Source organism: Melanaphis sacchari, unplaced genomic scaffold (assembly GCF_002803265.2).
Source record: "Melanaphis sacchari strain LSU unplaced genomic scaffold, SCAv2.0 Contig27_pilon_pilon, whole genome shotgun sequence".
In the NCBI taxonomy this organism is placed as follows: domain Eukaryota; kingdom Metazoa; phylum Arthropoda; class Insecta; order Hemiptera; family Aphididae; genus Melanaphis; species Melanaphis sacchari.
Window position 1 is genome coordinate 3,202,760 of NW_020271152.1, and position 17,268 is coordinate 3,220,027.

The 17,268-nt window shown below is 28.2% G+C and overlaps 1 protein-coding gene and 1 pseudogene across 1 annotated transcript; both read left to right on the forward strand.

The window, feature by feature from the left end:
- Nucleotides 1-366: 366 nt before the first annotated feature.
- On the forward strand, nucleotides 367-5,492 carry LOC112595507 (clock-controlled protein 8-like). The gene is made up of 3 exons (XM_025340757.1): nucleotides 367-448; nucleotides 609-661; nucleotides 4,685-5,492. Exons 1-3 carry the CDS (start codon nucleotides 413-415, stop codon nucleotides 5,094-5,096), a joined length of 501 nt encoding a protein of 166 aa, XP_025196542.1. The 5' UTR covers nucleotides 367-412; the 3' UTR covers nucleotides 5,097-5,492.
- Nucleotides 5,493-6,695: 1,203 nt separating this feature from the next.
- LOC112595529 lies at nucleotides 6,696-16,607 on the forward strand (annotated as a pseudogene).
- The last annotated feature ends 661 nt before the right edge of the window (nucleotides 16,608-17,268 follow it).

Sequence of the window (17,268 nt, forward strand, 5' to 3'; positions counted from 1 at the left end):
TTTGGAAGTGGATACTTGTAACGAATATGTACAATTATATATTATAAATATTGAAAAAACCCATATACGTAACAGGTCCGGTAGACACTATAAGTGACACAAAGAAATAACGATGCATATATATTGTACTTAATAAAGTGTGACTAGTGAAATGAGTAAGAATGAAAAAAAATAAACAACTGTCCAACTAGAGTGGTACGTATATCCAATACACAACAAACGCACAGCGTAGTAAAAAGGTGGTGGTGATGTTAAATTTCTATGGTTAGTGGTCCGTGACACCCTCTGTGGGAGCGATGGTTAAACGCAAATCAAAGTGGTTTTTATTATTAAGTTAATCAATAATCATTTGAAGTCCGGCAAATGCGTATTGTAGCGAGTCATATAGATCTCCAATAGTCGTCACGTCAACATGGCGCGTCTTGAGACCGTGCAAATTTTAGCTGTCGTAAGTTAACGTGTGAGATTTATTTTCCAAAATCATCTTTATTACTTTTAATTTTGTAACGATTTGTAATGATCATATTTATTGATTCATTGCATACGTACAACAGCAAATAAAATGTTTGGATAACTGCATATTATGATTGTATTTTTTATGTTGGCAGATGGTGATTATCGTACAATATTTGACACATTTGGTCGATTGTGACGAAAAAAGGTAAGCTATTACAAAAACTAATAGTTCTATATCTAATAGTTATTCTTTCGATAATACTATGTATAATTTGTAAAAACATTACATGAAATTCATATCTGAAATCTTAAGTATTTGATAATATTGTTTATTTAAAACGTAGATACCTACTGAATACATAATTTTTATTACTTATTTATTTAAAAAATAAACGTATAAATTATAATTAAAATTATTGCAATAATTAATAATTTATGATGAAATATTATAAATGTCTAGAAAGTTATAATTTAATGTATATTAAGAATACGTCAAAATTAAAAAGCGTAATAATTATTTTATAAAATTTTTAAACATAATATTAATATTTTATCAATGATCTTAAATTATAACAATATAATTTATTATATTCTTAATGCCTTTGATTGTAGGCCTCATCACCTACCCTAAATAATCAAACAACCATCGCATATATTGTTTGATAAAAATAAATATAAAATATACTAAAATCATATAAACAATTTATCAAATTATTAATAATATTTTTAATATTACTTGAAAACTTTATACATTTCATTTTCTTTCATGATTTTGTGGAAAGTAAATTAAGTTCTTAAGTAATTGACTTTTAGAGCATAATAATATAAATAAGTACGCAAAATATATATTGCATTTTTAACGTTTTAAGTATATTACTACATAATATACTTTTTAAATATTTTAAACATATTTTTATGATTTATTATTACTACTATTTTTTTTTTTTTTTTTAGAAAACTGATAATTTTAATTATTTACCAAAAACAAAATAATTTTTAAATTGTAATTGTAAATAAATAAAAATATGACGTACTTACCTATTTATTTATTATCTTTAAACGATTTATGACAACATAATTTTAATTTACAAGAAGAATTATGACAATAAACCGTAAAATAAGATTTATTTATTTAATTTTATTGATTTTTCGTTGATTTTTTTTTTCTATCAGTCATTAGTCATTATCTTTCAGAACAAAAAAATGCTTATAAAACTTCTGACTAAATAATTTTGAAAATAACCGAGAAAACAAAACTAAATAAACTAAGGAAGAACAAACATTTTTACGCTATACCAATTTTAATAAAATTAATTTCTTTACTTTATTATAATTCAAAAACGAATAATTATAGAAACTATATAGTATATAATATATATGGTATAATTTTAAAAAAATGTTGATTATTTTTGTATAATTTTAATTTTAAAATTTTATACTTCCTTCAAATTAGTTTAAAATTTTTCAAATTTTGACGAAAATACATATTTTAATGATGCATAACAATATTAATTATTTTATTAGTATTTAAAAATTGTATTCGTAGGGATTTGAAATTCTTCGTTAAAAAGCTTCTTCATTCCGTGAAACGTGATTTTTTCTCATCACATTTACTTATTTTTCTATTTATTTAAACAAATTTTATGTTAAAATAATAAAAAAATTGTAGGAACTTAAAACTTCTACATTTATCTATAATACATTTTTCTATACACTAACGCTACAATGGCTAAGTTGACATACCGTCTCTTCTCAGAATCGTTTTTTGTATATTATAACCATTGAATTCAAATTTAACACATCCATTATATTATTTTAGTAGTAAAAAAAAATAAAAGATTATTTCTTTTAAACAAATATTTATTAACTAACACTCATTTAGATCATATAAAAACGTAATTTTATACGCGAGTAATGAAGTCATTTTTTGACGTTTGAATAATCTGTTACATTCCATGTTTTTTTTTTCAAAATCTAATAAAATATTGTATAATATTCTATAAAACCAATTACAATAAATTTAATTTAAAAAAATATTTGACTAGTTCTATAATATATATTATTGCATTAATAGGTTTAAAGTGTGATTTGTTATGCTGTTTTATGTAATGGCCTGTTTATACAAATCTTAACGCTAGTTAAGTTATAACATTATTTTAGAACAGATAATTATATGATTCAGGATACCAATCAAATAATGTACATTGTTATGTAAATACATAAGTAACATGATTTAGGTACCGATATAGTAATCAGTAATTAATAATGTATGAAAGAGATTCGCCCCTGCAAAACCAATAAACTTATTACTTTCTAAGTGTATTTATTATAGATGTTATGTTTAAATTAAATACTTTTATTTTACATTTAACGATTAAAAAATAAAATTATTCCATTTAAGTAATTAAAAGTTAACAATATAGTTATGTAGATGAAGTTATTGCATTTCTTTACTCATTTTAAATAAGAAATTCAATCTTAGGAATAAGGAAGTAGGTTTACTAAAAATAGTTTTTAAAAGCCAAAAAATAAATAAATTAAAATTTATAATTTAAGTAATTTTTTTTTTCTACATTAGAGAAAAATATTAAAAATTCCTCAATTTATAATACTTTAAATTAAATATTTATAAAAACTTAATTTTTATGTGACAAAAATTTGTAATTTACATAAATCTAACTATTTTTTAATTTATTTTTATAGTTAATACCTACATTTTGTTTCATAAATTCTTGAAATAATCTTATAATAATATAACTAAGATATTGAAAATCATAAAATGAACTTCATGAAAAATTAATTCATTAATTATTCTGTACCTACTACCTACCTTATAAGTACTACTTTTTTAATATCGTATTTAAATCAAAATCAAAATATTCAAGTTAATAAATAGATATTTAATTCAGATTTTTAAAGACAACGGATTTTGCAATGTTCTAAACACAAGTTACAACCATAAACTATAATCAAGTGTACTTTTTACTCCTAATAATTTTTGTTAAAGTATAATTTAAACACAAATAAATTTGGGAATTGATAACACTAATAACTTTATTTTATGGTTATTAACTTATTATAGTTATATAGTAGGCGATAATAATGTTTAATGTATAAATTGTTAGTATTACGAAAGAACGTTTAGTTGAATAACTTTGGTTAGCATGTTTATTATTATTATTATTTTGTTTAGCCATTAATATCTATTATATGTTCAAGAATCCGACACAAGTCTTGAAATAAAAACGAATTATTTACTCTTGTGTGACGAGTTCTGGTGTAATAGACAATCAATCGAGAATCGCTTGATTGAATTTCAATGACACGTGACTACGTAACGTTTGAAGTTAATAAAAATTTTGTTATACAATACTTTGACGGTCAGGTGGGCCAAGTATCTACAAACATAGGTTTTCTATTAATAAATGTAATTCGTGTAATTGAAATGACGAGACAATTGTTTTGAAGTTAAATTTCAAAAACAAAATTACATTATTAGTTTATACCTAACAATTTTACTGCTGTTAATAATGATGATATTAAATCAAAATTAAATATCAATTTAATTATATAAAATAAAATATATAATATTTTTTAACCAAAATTATGCACAAGGTTGAAAATTTAAATATTTTTCGATTATTTATCCCATATACATACACAAAAAATAAAAATATAAAACACACAATATTGTAAAATCAATGCATTAATCACTCCGCTCCGAATTTAAAATAAAATACTGCATAAAATATGTATTAATAGCTGGAAGTTTTTAAATTAAATAAAATAATAATTGACTTAATGTCAATTCAACAGTATAAAATAGGTATAAAAAAATCTGTATAACTTATTACATTTTTATTTAATAACTAATATGGTGTTAGCCACTTACGGTTTATTAGACAAAATGCATGCGTGTTTGTTATTGATGTTCAAACTGATCCTTGATTAAATAATTGCAGATATATACCTCTTATTTAGTTACTATTAAACAACTTTAAATTCTGCAATAAGCAGTAACATATGTTAGATAACAAAAATTACCAAAAATCCACATTTCAAAGATCGTCTATCTACAATATTCACTGAAACATAATGTGTTGATTATGCACACTTCGTAAAATGATAGTATTAAGACAGTCAGGACAGTCGTTAAATAGTGCATGAGTAGATTAGGTTAGATACTATAATGTTTAATGGTGGTGTTCACCTAGCTTCTGATTTTCAGAATTATAATTTTCATGCCCCGGCGGGTCAAGACAGTACATCATCACCATCACCACGTGGTGATAATGGATCCAAAAACGAAAACTATGACGCACGCAAAACCATACTCAGGTAGATTATCGTCATCATCTATCTCATCTTCGTCGGCCGAGGTAGACTATCAGCAGCAACGAGATCACCATCGTCATTATCAACGCCAACGACAACAGCAGGAACATGAGCAACAGCAGCAATCCGAAGCAGAAGAAAGTCATCCAGCTCTGTCGTACTTTGAACAACGGACAGCCGTTAGACCTAACAATCCAAACACGGTATATCCGGTCTCGCGACTGCATCCGTTGCAGACGTACTCCGCTTTGCCGGCCAGACAAAAGAGATCCAAAGTCATGACTAGAGTGGTGTATACCCATTGAAACCACTGTCGTTATTTTTTAAACTTTATTTATTTTCCACTCCTGATAACCGTTTCATTTACTGCAAAGCATGTGTTTTATTTCAAATTTTGACGACTGTACTCTATAATATAATATTACTTTGACGTACATAAATACAGTTAAGATGAGGTTGCTGTTTGCATCAAATCATGCGTGTATTAATAAATTTAAAATAAACAATTTCGTACTTGTTAATGATATTTATTTTTAAATAATCTCTCTGAAAAACTCTAAAATGTCTTTACAACATTATTTTTTTAATACACAGCAATCAATCCACTGACTATTTACTCGACGTGCATTTAGTACAAAAACCGATTTCTAGTTATATTTGCAGTAGACTGAGTTATTCAATAGCAACGTTTTTAATTATTCTCAAATACTGCCATTTTGTTAGTATAATATTACAATTTATAAAAAAAAAAAATATTAGATTTGATCATCTTTCAAAAAGACAAAAAAAAAATGTTTGTATGATACATTTTTTATGCGGAGTGATATCGTTGCATGTATTAATACTAAGCGACCATGCGCCTATAGGTAAAAAATATTATTCTAATATACTCGTATAATCATGTTGCAGTAATAATAATAGTATGTACTATAGTATATATTTAATATAGATAATGAATAACAATTGTTTTATTCGTTTAATTTTAATTCTCTAGGTACATCATTTTTTACATTTGATATTTTTTCATTATCGGGTATAGGTTTAGATAATGTACAATTATTAATTACCATGTAGTATTTTAATATACTAATAAATCATACACGGTATACTTAATAGTTAATGTTTAAGGAATGATGAATTATTTTTAAAAATATGTTAATAATAAATCATGTTCAATATTTTTGTTTTGTTTTTTCAATTTTTACTACGTCATGAATTTATTATTTAAGATGAAAAGTTTAGTTTAGTTTAATATAAATCTACAAAAGAAGAAAAATTATAGAAAAAAATCACAAATTAAAATAATATTTATATTTAAGACAATTTTATTGTCAATAAGTATTCATATATTATTTAAGAGTATAAATATAATAATTTTATAATGTTTATTTCTTATTGATAAGTAATTTCTCATTTTTATTATTTTTTTTTTTTTTTTTAATAATACTTCTAGTTCAATTCAGAGTATAAAATAAATAAGTTAAAGAAATAAGAAATTATATATGTAAATCATAGTTTAAAACTACACCAATTCAAAATATAAAATTTTAAATTTTGAAGTAATTAATGACAAATATAATGAGAGGTCCAATTAATTTTTTATAATTATGTTGTACAATATTTTTTAATATTAAAAAGAAGAATATTTATTATAAATGAAAAAAATACTTGATTATTCAATCATTTATTATACAAATAATTTATATATATTAGCAGCATATGATTAGTTTAGAAGATTGTTCTTTGCCTATGTCCATTTCTTAAAAATACCCTCTTGTACAAACTTTTAATGTTTATATAAATAATTAATTGAATTTGATTATAGATTATGCAATTTTTCAAAACTTAATTCTATATTTTTTATGATTGTTAAACTTATAAAAAAACTATATAGTCAGTCGGTTATGGTTGTTGGCACAGTGGTCATTAGAAGTTCTCATTCGATTATTTCCAAAGTCTCGATAGGCAGAATTGTTTGTTCGAAGGTAAATTAAAATTAACAATTATTATATTCATCTTATGTAATATATAATAATAGTAATTTATAATGTAAATGAATAGTCATGAATAATTAACTAATAACTAACGAATTAATTGAATACAGTAAAATGTTTAAAATGTTTTATACCTATTTATAGATTGTACAATAAATAGGTATAACATTAAAAGTTATATTAAAATTATTATTTTACAACAATAATTTTTGTTCATGATTATTATCGAATCACACAATTCAAAATAAATTTATATCTATAAATACAATTAAATTAATTTAGCTCGTTAAAATAAAGGGTTTTTTTTTAATTTATTTGAAACTTTCTAGAAATTCTGTGAGTTAGAACTTCTATCAATAACCAAAAAAAAAAAAGAAAAAAAGAATAAACTATTTGAATCGCAGGAGATGTCATGTGCATGTAAGAAAAATAATTTTCAAACTCTTTGGCGTAGACCGCAATAGCGATATTTGTAGACTTAACTAGAACTGTACTCGTAATCATCCTATAGTCACCATAGACGTTAGTGTTCAGAAAAATTAACAAAAAAGTAATCTAAAAATGATGAAAACATTTTAATATAGCTACATTTATTTGGATAGATTTATAATCATATATTTATGTTATACATATATAGAATGATAGATAAGTAATGAATTGTGCGTGTGTTTACGTTAATCAAAGTAATTGTTAAGAAACTACAGTCATATTTTAAAAGACTAAATTATGTTGTTTAGGGTATATTATTTTCATTTAATAATACTGTCTACAATAAAATTTAATACCAACATTTACCCTTGGTATTGAGTCTTATCCGATTGAACGTTTAAGACCTATCTAGGTAAGTCAGATACATTTTTTATCGAGAAAAACCATCATACGAGATAACAACACCATACTGGTCGTACGATGGTTATTTACATAATACAAATAAAATAAAATAATATGAACAGTTTCTCAATCACTTGATTTTTCACGTGTTAATATTTCGGAAATATTTGTAAAAACAAAACAACTGCAGGAGACAGACTCGACGAATAATATAATTATTATTAAAAGGTGACGGTAACCCAACATATCGTACAACCAGACGATTGGCATTCGTCTAAACGTATTTACACGATCAAATGAGCAAATGGCGGACGAAAATCGTTAATGTACCCGATGAGTAATAATAATAATAATAATAATAATAATAATAATAATACGTAATAATCATCGTTGTTCGGTAGAATTGCGTTCATGGCAAATATTTCGTGTGACCTTGTGATTTTCCTCGTAAACAGATATACACACACACACACACAGACTCCGCCGCCGTGCAATCGTCGTCGGCGACGGCGGTGGACGTGTCGCTGTTCAAGACCGTCGGGCTGTACCAGCTGCTGTGCCCGGCCGACCGCGGCGGTTACAGCGTCCTGTCTAAGTGCGCGCTGATGGTCGCGATCGGCCTGTCGTTCGCGCTGCACGCGTCCCAGGTGCCTTGGCCGTACTTCGCGCTCAACGACCTGCAGCGGTTTGCGTACGCGGCCGCCGAGATCGTATACGGCACGATGTGCGCGTTCAAAGGTTTACGTGCTGGTGACCAACGCTGACCGGTTGTGGTCGGCGCTGGACGCGGCCGGTTACGCGCACACTAGGGGCCAGCATGGGTCGGGCTGGCCCAGCCCTGGCTTAAGCCCGGGCCCGAGCCCATCGGTACGTTGGACCGGACAGGGCTGCATATTTCTTTGAAGTGTACGGATCTAAGTGGGCTTTGCTTTTTTAAAATTAATTTTGGTATCAAAAACTAGAATAGTGTAGCTATATTCGGTCGGGCATTTTATACCAGGATAACCTAACCTGTATTCTGTAAATTATTTTAATATTTATAATTGTGAACGACTAAAAATGAAAAATGGAAGGCACGGATGGTGAACTTAATTGAATCATTTGGATTATTTTAAATCTATTAATTATATTAATACCCGCACTGCGTGTTAATAACTATTAGCTATTAAATATAAACAGTATGAATATACCCGATCGTTATTGGAAATAGTGTTCGTAATCGTAACATAATTATAAGGATATTTCTATGAATAATAATAAATTATTATTCTATGACCTACATAGACCTACAATATATGTATTTTTATTTAATGAATAACAAATGTTGAAAATTTAAATACTTTATAAATAATTTATATACATAAGGACCTTTACCGAGCCTGGTTGGGCTTTCACTGGGCCGGACTGGGCTGGAAATCGTATTAGATGGGTCAGGGCTGAGTGGGCTTCGTCATATAATTTTTTAACTTTGGGAGGGCTTGGGTTTCATAAATTAAATTAAAACAGTAGAGGGCTCTAATGGGCCGGGTTTTTTCATTTCAGTTATAGACCGGGCTGGGCTTGAAACAATCGACCCACGCAGTGCTCTAGCGTACTTCGCGAGCGGGCGCCGCGCGACCCAACCGCGCTGCACCGGTGCCGGGTCGCGCTGTCCGCGACACTCCATCCGTTCGCCGCGCTCAGCTACGGTACGCTGATCGCATGGATCGCAATGCCGTTCTTCGTCGACGAGTACACGGCCATCGCCAACCTGAACGGCACCGTCTCGCGGTACCGCACCACCGTCCACGACGTGCAGCTGCCCGTCACGTTGGCCGTGTACGACTCCCGTCCCATCTGGACGCTCGTCTACGTCACCGAGGTGGCTGTGCGTGCGTCACCGACGTGTTCACAGTGTCGCTGTTCGACTGCTACCTGGTCGCCGCGCGTGTGTTTCGTGCTCAACGCCCAGTTCCACGCCGTGGCGGCCGGTCACTTGACGCTCGGCCGTCGCCCCGCCAAATCGCCTCCACCGGACATTCGGAACGCAACGCACCTGACGCGGGTACACGCGCCGTTTATTATTATTTTGTTAGATAAGTTAGATTACATACTTTTGAGTCATGCGACGAACTGCTTATGAGTTCCAAAGTGACGTATCCAAAACTCGACCAAATGGACGGCGTGGCGGAAGGAAATGATTTCGATGTTTTCATTCGCTACGGATATCGTCCATGGAAAATTACTTTTGTTTATTTTTTCTGATAGATTTTTGAACATCGACGTTCCATGTCGTTTGTGGAGAACCCAAGCTCTAAATCAGAACATTCTAAATTTAACGCGTTCGCAAACCTAACCTAACCTTCCTTTGGGAACAACTACAGTCCGATTTCTACACAGATGGACTTGTCTACCTAACTTACTCGTCGTAAGGCGATAGATATATCGTTCATTTATTACACACGATATTTTATCAACCCTGATGGCCACATTAGTCACCGTATTTATTATATCATATCCTCACAGGTCTCCTTCGATTTTCTACATTCCGACCCATAATTCTAATTTTGCGAAAATTCACTCTTATCCAGAGATATGTCCATGTACAATAATTAATAATTATTCTGACTTTGATTTCTTCTCTGGTCAGTTAAAATATATGATAAATGAGAGTTACTTAAAGTTTTCATACACGATAATGATTTTTTTTATGATTTCACCATTATATAATCTATTAACACTTTATTAATATAGGTTATTTACTGTCGTTTTATTTTTATACCTACTATCCATATTTTTCTTTTATATCTATTTTACTTTGCTTATTAACCAGTGAGATTTAATTTAATTATAACATATGTCATTGCAAATGCATTATTTGTCAGTTATATTTAAACGGATACATTTCTATTATTATATTCTAACTAAAATTGGTAAAAAGAAAAAAATTAAAATTTCTCATTTATATAAACAAGTTTATTAATTTAACAATGAATCATAAAAAAATATCAAATCACTCTCAACTGTTTTTACTACATCAATACTATACAATGCATTTATACACAATAGTACAATGATGTACTCAATAAATATTAAATGGTCATAAAAACATCAAAAATGAAATTGTTTTTTAATCAGTGAGAAAAATCGTTTTCATTGGGGTAAAGGTATTTTAAAACGTAGCTACCTAATAATTGCATTGTAGATTTTCACTCCATTCTACACAATGCATTAATTAAATTCTAGAATTGTATTTCGACTACTTTTGTTCGTGTTTTGTTCAATTCAATTAAAAAAATCATAACAGTTTCATATGAGACAGAATAACTTTATTATATCGCGTAAATCATATAGGTAACACATATGGACCTATAATAGTAATTAGTACTCAATCTCAACGTCTATAACCTTTACATCATAATTTGTGTATTATTCATCGTACGTGACTTCAAATTGAAATCAAAATTGTTGTGCAGGTGTTAAAATCAAATTAAATGATGTGAAATCGAATCATTACGATAATTTAGTTGGTAACATAAAGGACAATCAAAAATTAATCAAGTGAGCATTAGATTAAATGTATATTTCATTATAAGCGTAACTTAGAAGATTTTCATGAAGGGGCAAACTATACATTTAATGTATATTTTTAACATAATTTCTAAAATATTTTATATGTATAATATAATAATGTTAATGTTAAACGCTTGCTTAGTAAATCTGTTGTTAAAATAATCATCGCAAAATGTAGGAAATTATAATAAATTTATTATTGTTTTAATATCGCTTTAACGTTATATCTCTACTTTTTAAGAATAAAATTATTTAACTACATATCATAAATGAATAATGAATATATACATTAAAATTATTTTTATTTCAACGATACATTTACAGAGTGTGCTGTCATGTTCATGAATGAACCCAGTACTAAATTATACTGAATTAACAAACATTGTTCACTATTAAGTAGGGCTTGCATTTGAAAAAAAAATTTGTTTTACGTTATTTACAATTAAAATGTTTAATATATTTTATAAATTATAACTATAAAGTAATTGGAAATTAATTATTTCATTTAATGATACACTATATTTAACGTTTTGCGTTATGTTTTATTTTATTTTATTTTATGATATATTGTATATTTTGTTAATCGTTATGTTTTGTTTTGTGTTATTTAACTATTTATGTTCATCGTTTTCCGTTATAACTTATAATTACGTTAAAAATCTCAATCGATTTTTATCAAATATAACGTTATAATCATAACGTTATTTTAACGTTTGCAAGCCCTACTATTAATTAATATTTAAAACCACCTATAATTATTAATTTGTAATAAAATAGTGTTAATCGTCAAAAAATCTTTGACATTTTCAGTAAAATCTAGTGGCAAGGGCGTAGCGTACATGTATGCACTGTAAAAACTGGTTACATTTAAAAAAAAGAAGAATAAAAAGTTTATGATGTTATCATAATTTTAATTCAAATTCAATTTTTGAACATAATTTTATTGTTTCTTAACTTTCAATAAAAATATTAAAGAAGACGAAATAACTATATTGATTAAAATAACAATGTTGTATTGTCATCTGTCGCACCTGAGAATCTATTTATTTTTTCCTATTAATATTATAAGTATTTGCATATTTTGATGTCGTATAATATGATTTGAAATTGATTATATGAACTCAAAGATATGATATACATTCAATGTTGTAATGGGGGTCTCGTATTTATACACTGTTTTTAAGCACTTGAATTAAAAAATTAAATAAGTTATACATTTTATTTATAAATTTATTTTTTCTACACAAATAATATCAGATTTTTTTCAAATAAATTGATTATAAAAACTAACATTTAATATTGGTTTGACGTTTGGATGGTGTCCTATGTTGATTTGGAAACAGCAATGATTATAGATGTGGCTTTTAATTGAAACGTATTGTAATATAAGTTTCCAAACTACCAAGTTCACACAGGGTTTCCTAATCATGCTATGAAAAATCCGTAAATAAACCTGATGTACCCATGCATATTAGATTTATTGCAAATAACAATTTATTATCATTACTATTCATATAATTTACTATCAAAGTATCAAACAATATTTTATTTAGTTTTACTGCAATTTATCTATGATTGTTATGAGTCTTAAGTGCTATTAGTTTGAAGTAATGTGTACAGTGAAATAATAAATAATACAATTTAACTGGTTTATGTTTTAAAAAGAAAATTTTTAAAATAGATACTCGAAATATATTTTATGTGTCATATAACTTTTAAAATAAAAAATCTTTAACATTAAAATAGAAATTTCTAGTACATAATTTTTCTTAGTACGTAATGCGTAATTAAAAATAGGAATTTCTAATATATTGTTCTTAGGAGGAAGTCAGAACACTATTTGTTTTCTCTCTCTATCCAGGCACAAATTAGCATATTTTTGTTCAGAAAAATCAACCTTATAGTACTAGCTTTAATATTATATTAAACTTAGAGTAAATTAACCTATTATCAAAGTTAAATTTAATAACAATATAATCTCACGTTGACTTTTTATAATATTAAAATTTTAAATTTATACATGAGTGTTATTTATTTTAATATTTTACGTAGTTCTCATTAAAATTTAAATATCGTACAAAACCCACGAAAAATACAGATAATATTTTTTAATTTAAATTTGATATAATTTGAATTAAAAAATTATAATATAATCAAACAAAATATTTAAATATGTAATCAAATCACACGCACACGTAATGTAAAATTTTATTTCAGCTTAATGTGGTATAATATAATATTTTGTAAAATAAAGATCGCGTGTTGAGGAAACTATTAAGTATTAAAATTGTTCTAGGAATCAAAGATAAATGCTCAATCTAGGTATATAATATTGATAACTATGTCACATACTACAATATGCTAGCCGCTAGGATCTATAATAAAATGGTTTTGGATTAAATAAACAAAGACATACAAACATCATAATATACAAGGTGAATCATCAAGCATACTTACCCATATTTTAGATTTTTAGCGGGGGCGATAAATGACGATGAATTTAATAAACAAAAATAAATAATTTTGAATTTATGCGTATTGTCTATGTTGCGTGCAAGACGACCAAGTTAAGCCAGAGAAAGAAAATTTAGAGCGCGCTAATATCCTCTCAATATTAATTACTACAACTTTCAAATCAGTTTAGATCTCCATAAATTTACATACATATTTTTATGGACCTAACGATTTAAGTATACCAAGTTAAAAAACTCAAAAACTATTCTTTGATTATGATACGTCAACATTTTCAGAACAATTTCCGTTAAATAATTTACAGTAGTCAATGGTGGTTCTCGTTTGAAAAACAGAAGTTTACATGTCCACAGGATACTCAATAATTATCAAAATAAATCTCACGAATTTTTGAGTATGGTATTTAGGTAAATACCAGTAGGTATGTTTAAAATTTCTAAAAATTAGATTTTTAATAACTACATAATTTAAGAAAAACAAAGAGATAAGTCTAAGCATGATTATTAAAACACCCTGTATAATAATTTTAAGACCATTTTATACGTATACAGTATTAGACTCTATAATGTATATATATTTTTAAAATGTGTACTACCTGCATTTGTTATATTATGTACACCCTACAGTACAATACAATAATTCCATAGGTGACATAGGATAACATAATGATAGAGAAGGTTGTATTTGCAGTCAATAGTGATTTGTTGTTTTGCGTATTGTGCACACAACACATATTATTTTCATTCTCCTAAAGTTCTTTAAACAGATAGATAGCCACGTAGCTCAGAATTTAAGTCCGAGCAAGAAAGCAAGCATACAATATGCATAAAATGTAAGTTTTGTTTTTTCACATTCGCTGTCTGAAAAAAATAGTTTTAAATTCCATTTGAAAAATAAGCTCGAAAATAATGTTGTTTAGCAATCTATTAAAATGACGAATGGTCACTTAGGGTATTTATTGGATCTCCTCGTCATAAATCCGTTTTTACGCACTCAATTACACTAAAGGTAAACGATATTAAGAATTGGTACATTATTTTATCATTTAACTTTTTTCAATATAATTTATCTTTGAGTATCTAACATTCATTTTATAACTTTTATTAATAAAATTTGTATTGGACAAATTGTATAACATGTTTCTTTTGTTTATATTTTAAATAATTAAAATTAAATACTAAAAAAATATTATATCTAATATCTTTTAATAAAACATATGAACTGTGAATAATACTTTCTATCTACATTTTCGTTATAGATATAAAAATATGGGAATAAAATTAGATACTGAGGTGAAACGTAAAGATTTGTTCTAAATTAATTTTCTGTTTTTGTTTTAATAATCAAAAAATATTAATCGTTGAGATATGAAACTCATTATCATTATGTATGTTATTATTTTCTTTACACTAAGTATTAAATTTTCAATTTATTTGAACTAATTTTAGTCAATCTTACAACGAATCTGTAGTTAGGATACATCGAGATTGACTTATAAGTTTTAAGTTATATACATTTTTTAATACACGTTGATATTATGAAAAATTAGCTAATGTTAAATCTATAGTTTTATTTACAGGAAAATAAATACTATAACAATATAATATAATGTAATTATTTGTTATCGTGGGATTCCTTGTAAAAATTAGTTCAAGTTTAGCCTTCTGCTTCACTTTTAAAAGTATAAATTACTTAATTACTGAATTTTGTGGTGAATATATATTATAAAATATCTTTTAGCAATAAACATTATTAGAAGCTGATACCACTCAGAATCGTTTTTCGCATTCGTATACAACAAATTATCATTGAATTCATATTTAATACATCCACTGTAGTATTTATTCAATAATTAGGTAGACTTAAAATTGACTGTATAGCATACAAAGTTTTAGAGATAATTATTATTTTACGCAGGCCGATATCTAAAGACGTTTAGGAGTTTTATTCGTAATACCACGAAGGATTAATGGTTTTGAAAATTTTTCACGTTTTTTTAGATTTAAGATCAATTCATCTGACCTCTTCTCAATCATTGTTGATCGTAGAATCAAAAAATTATGAGTTTTCAAATACAATTTTATGTTAGAATTCCCACATAATTAAGTCAGTATGGGGAAGGGGAGTACCTACCTCAGAAATTAACCTGGCCTTAGGTAAATATCAAAATTAAAATTTATAATAATCATAGCACGATCAGAATGAGTTTAACCACTGTCACTTTATCGTCATCCCGAGAACATTATCTAGTCGGAACCACGGTAGTTCGATTCGGCCGATCGTAATGGGCAATCATTTACGTGGTGACAAAAAATTCTTCGAAACAATAATAGTACTTCATTATGCAACATCTATTCAAATAGATAGACATAGATGAATCACAAACATACAGATGAACATTACATTACGGCGCATTATAAATATATATATTATAAATTTCTTGTCAGTCCTGTCACGCAACGCAATAACGGCTCTCAGTGTTTATATTTTTTTCGCGCTCACTTCTGCTTGCGACGGATTTACGTTAAACCCCGTACTTACGTGTGATGACGAAATCCGCCTGCCCGCAGGAATCGTTTGAAAAAAGAACCATCGACGGCATCGGACGACGACGAGACGGCCATAAATCCCGAGGTAGCGGTCGACGAAGTAGACTACGACCGCGAAGACGGCGGCACGGCCGTGGACGTGAAACTGTTCAAGTCGATAGGCATTTACCAGCTGCTGTACCCGGCCGAGTTCGGCCTGGACGGCGGCCGGTGCCGGACAGCCGTGCTGATGATCATGGGCCTGACGCTCGGGCTGCAGTCGATGCAGGTGTTCCGGCTGTACCTGGCCCGGCACGACATCCAGACGTTCGCCAACATGGGCCTGTTGGTCGTGTACGGATTCATGTGCCTGCTCAAGGGCTACACGACGACGACGAACACAGACCGGAGATGCGTGACGCTGGACGCGGCTCGATGATATTATTGAAACATGTTTTGCGAAAAGACGTATTTTTGAGGCCTTGTAATAAACTCACGAAATTTATATAACCATTACATAGTAGGGACACAACTACAATACTTATGCATTTTAACGAATTGAAAACACTTTTGACCCCAAAAGATAAAAGTGTTTTTAATTGAAAAACTACAGGTGGTAATGGGCCTCAAATAATAAAATAACAATTACAATTTCTTGTTATCAAACTGTTTTAGTAATACAATAATGATGAATATGAAATTGAATGAAAATATTTTTTATAGATATTGCTTGAAACGTTTTATGAAAAGACGGTTTTTCGAGGCCTGTATTGTAAAACTCTACGAAATTAATATAAATCATTACATAAAAGGTAGGGGACACAACTACAACATTCTATGCATCTTTAACGAATTTGAAAACACTTTCACCCAAAAAGATAAAAGTGTTTTTAATTGAAAATCCACAGGTGGTAATGGGCCTCCAAATAATAAAATTACAATTAATTTTATTATCAAACTGTTTTAGTGTCATAAATAATGATGAATATAAAAATCGAATGATAAAACATTTTCATATAGATATTACTTGAAACGTGTTTATCGAAAGACGGTTTTGAGCCTGCGGTCGTAAACCCACGAAATTCACATAGTCATTGCAT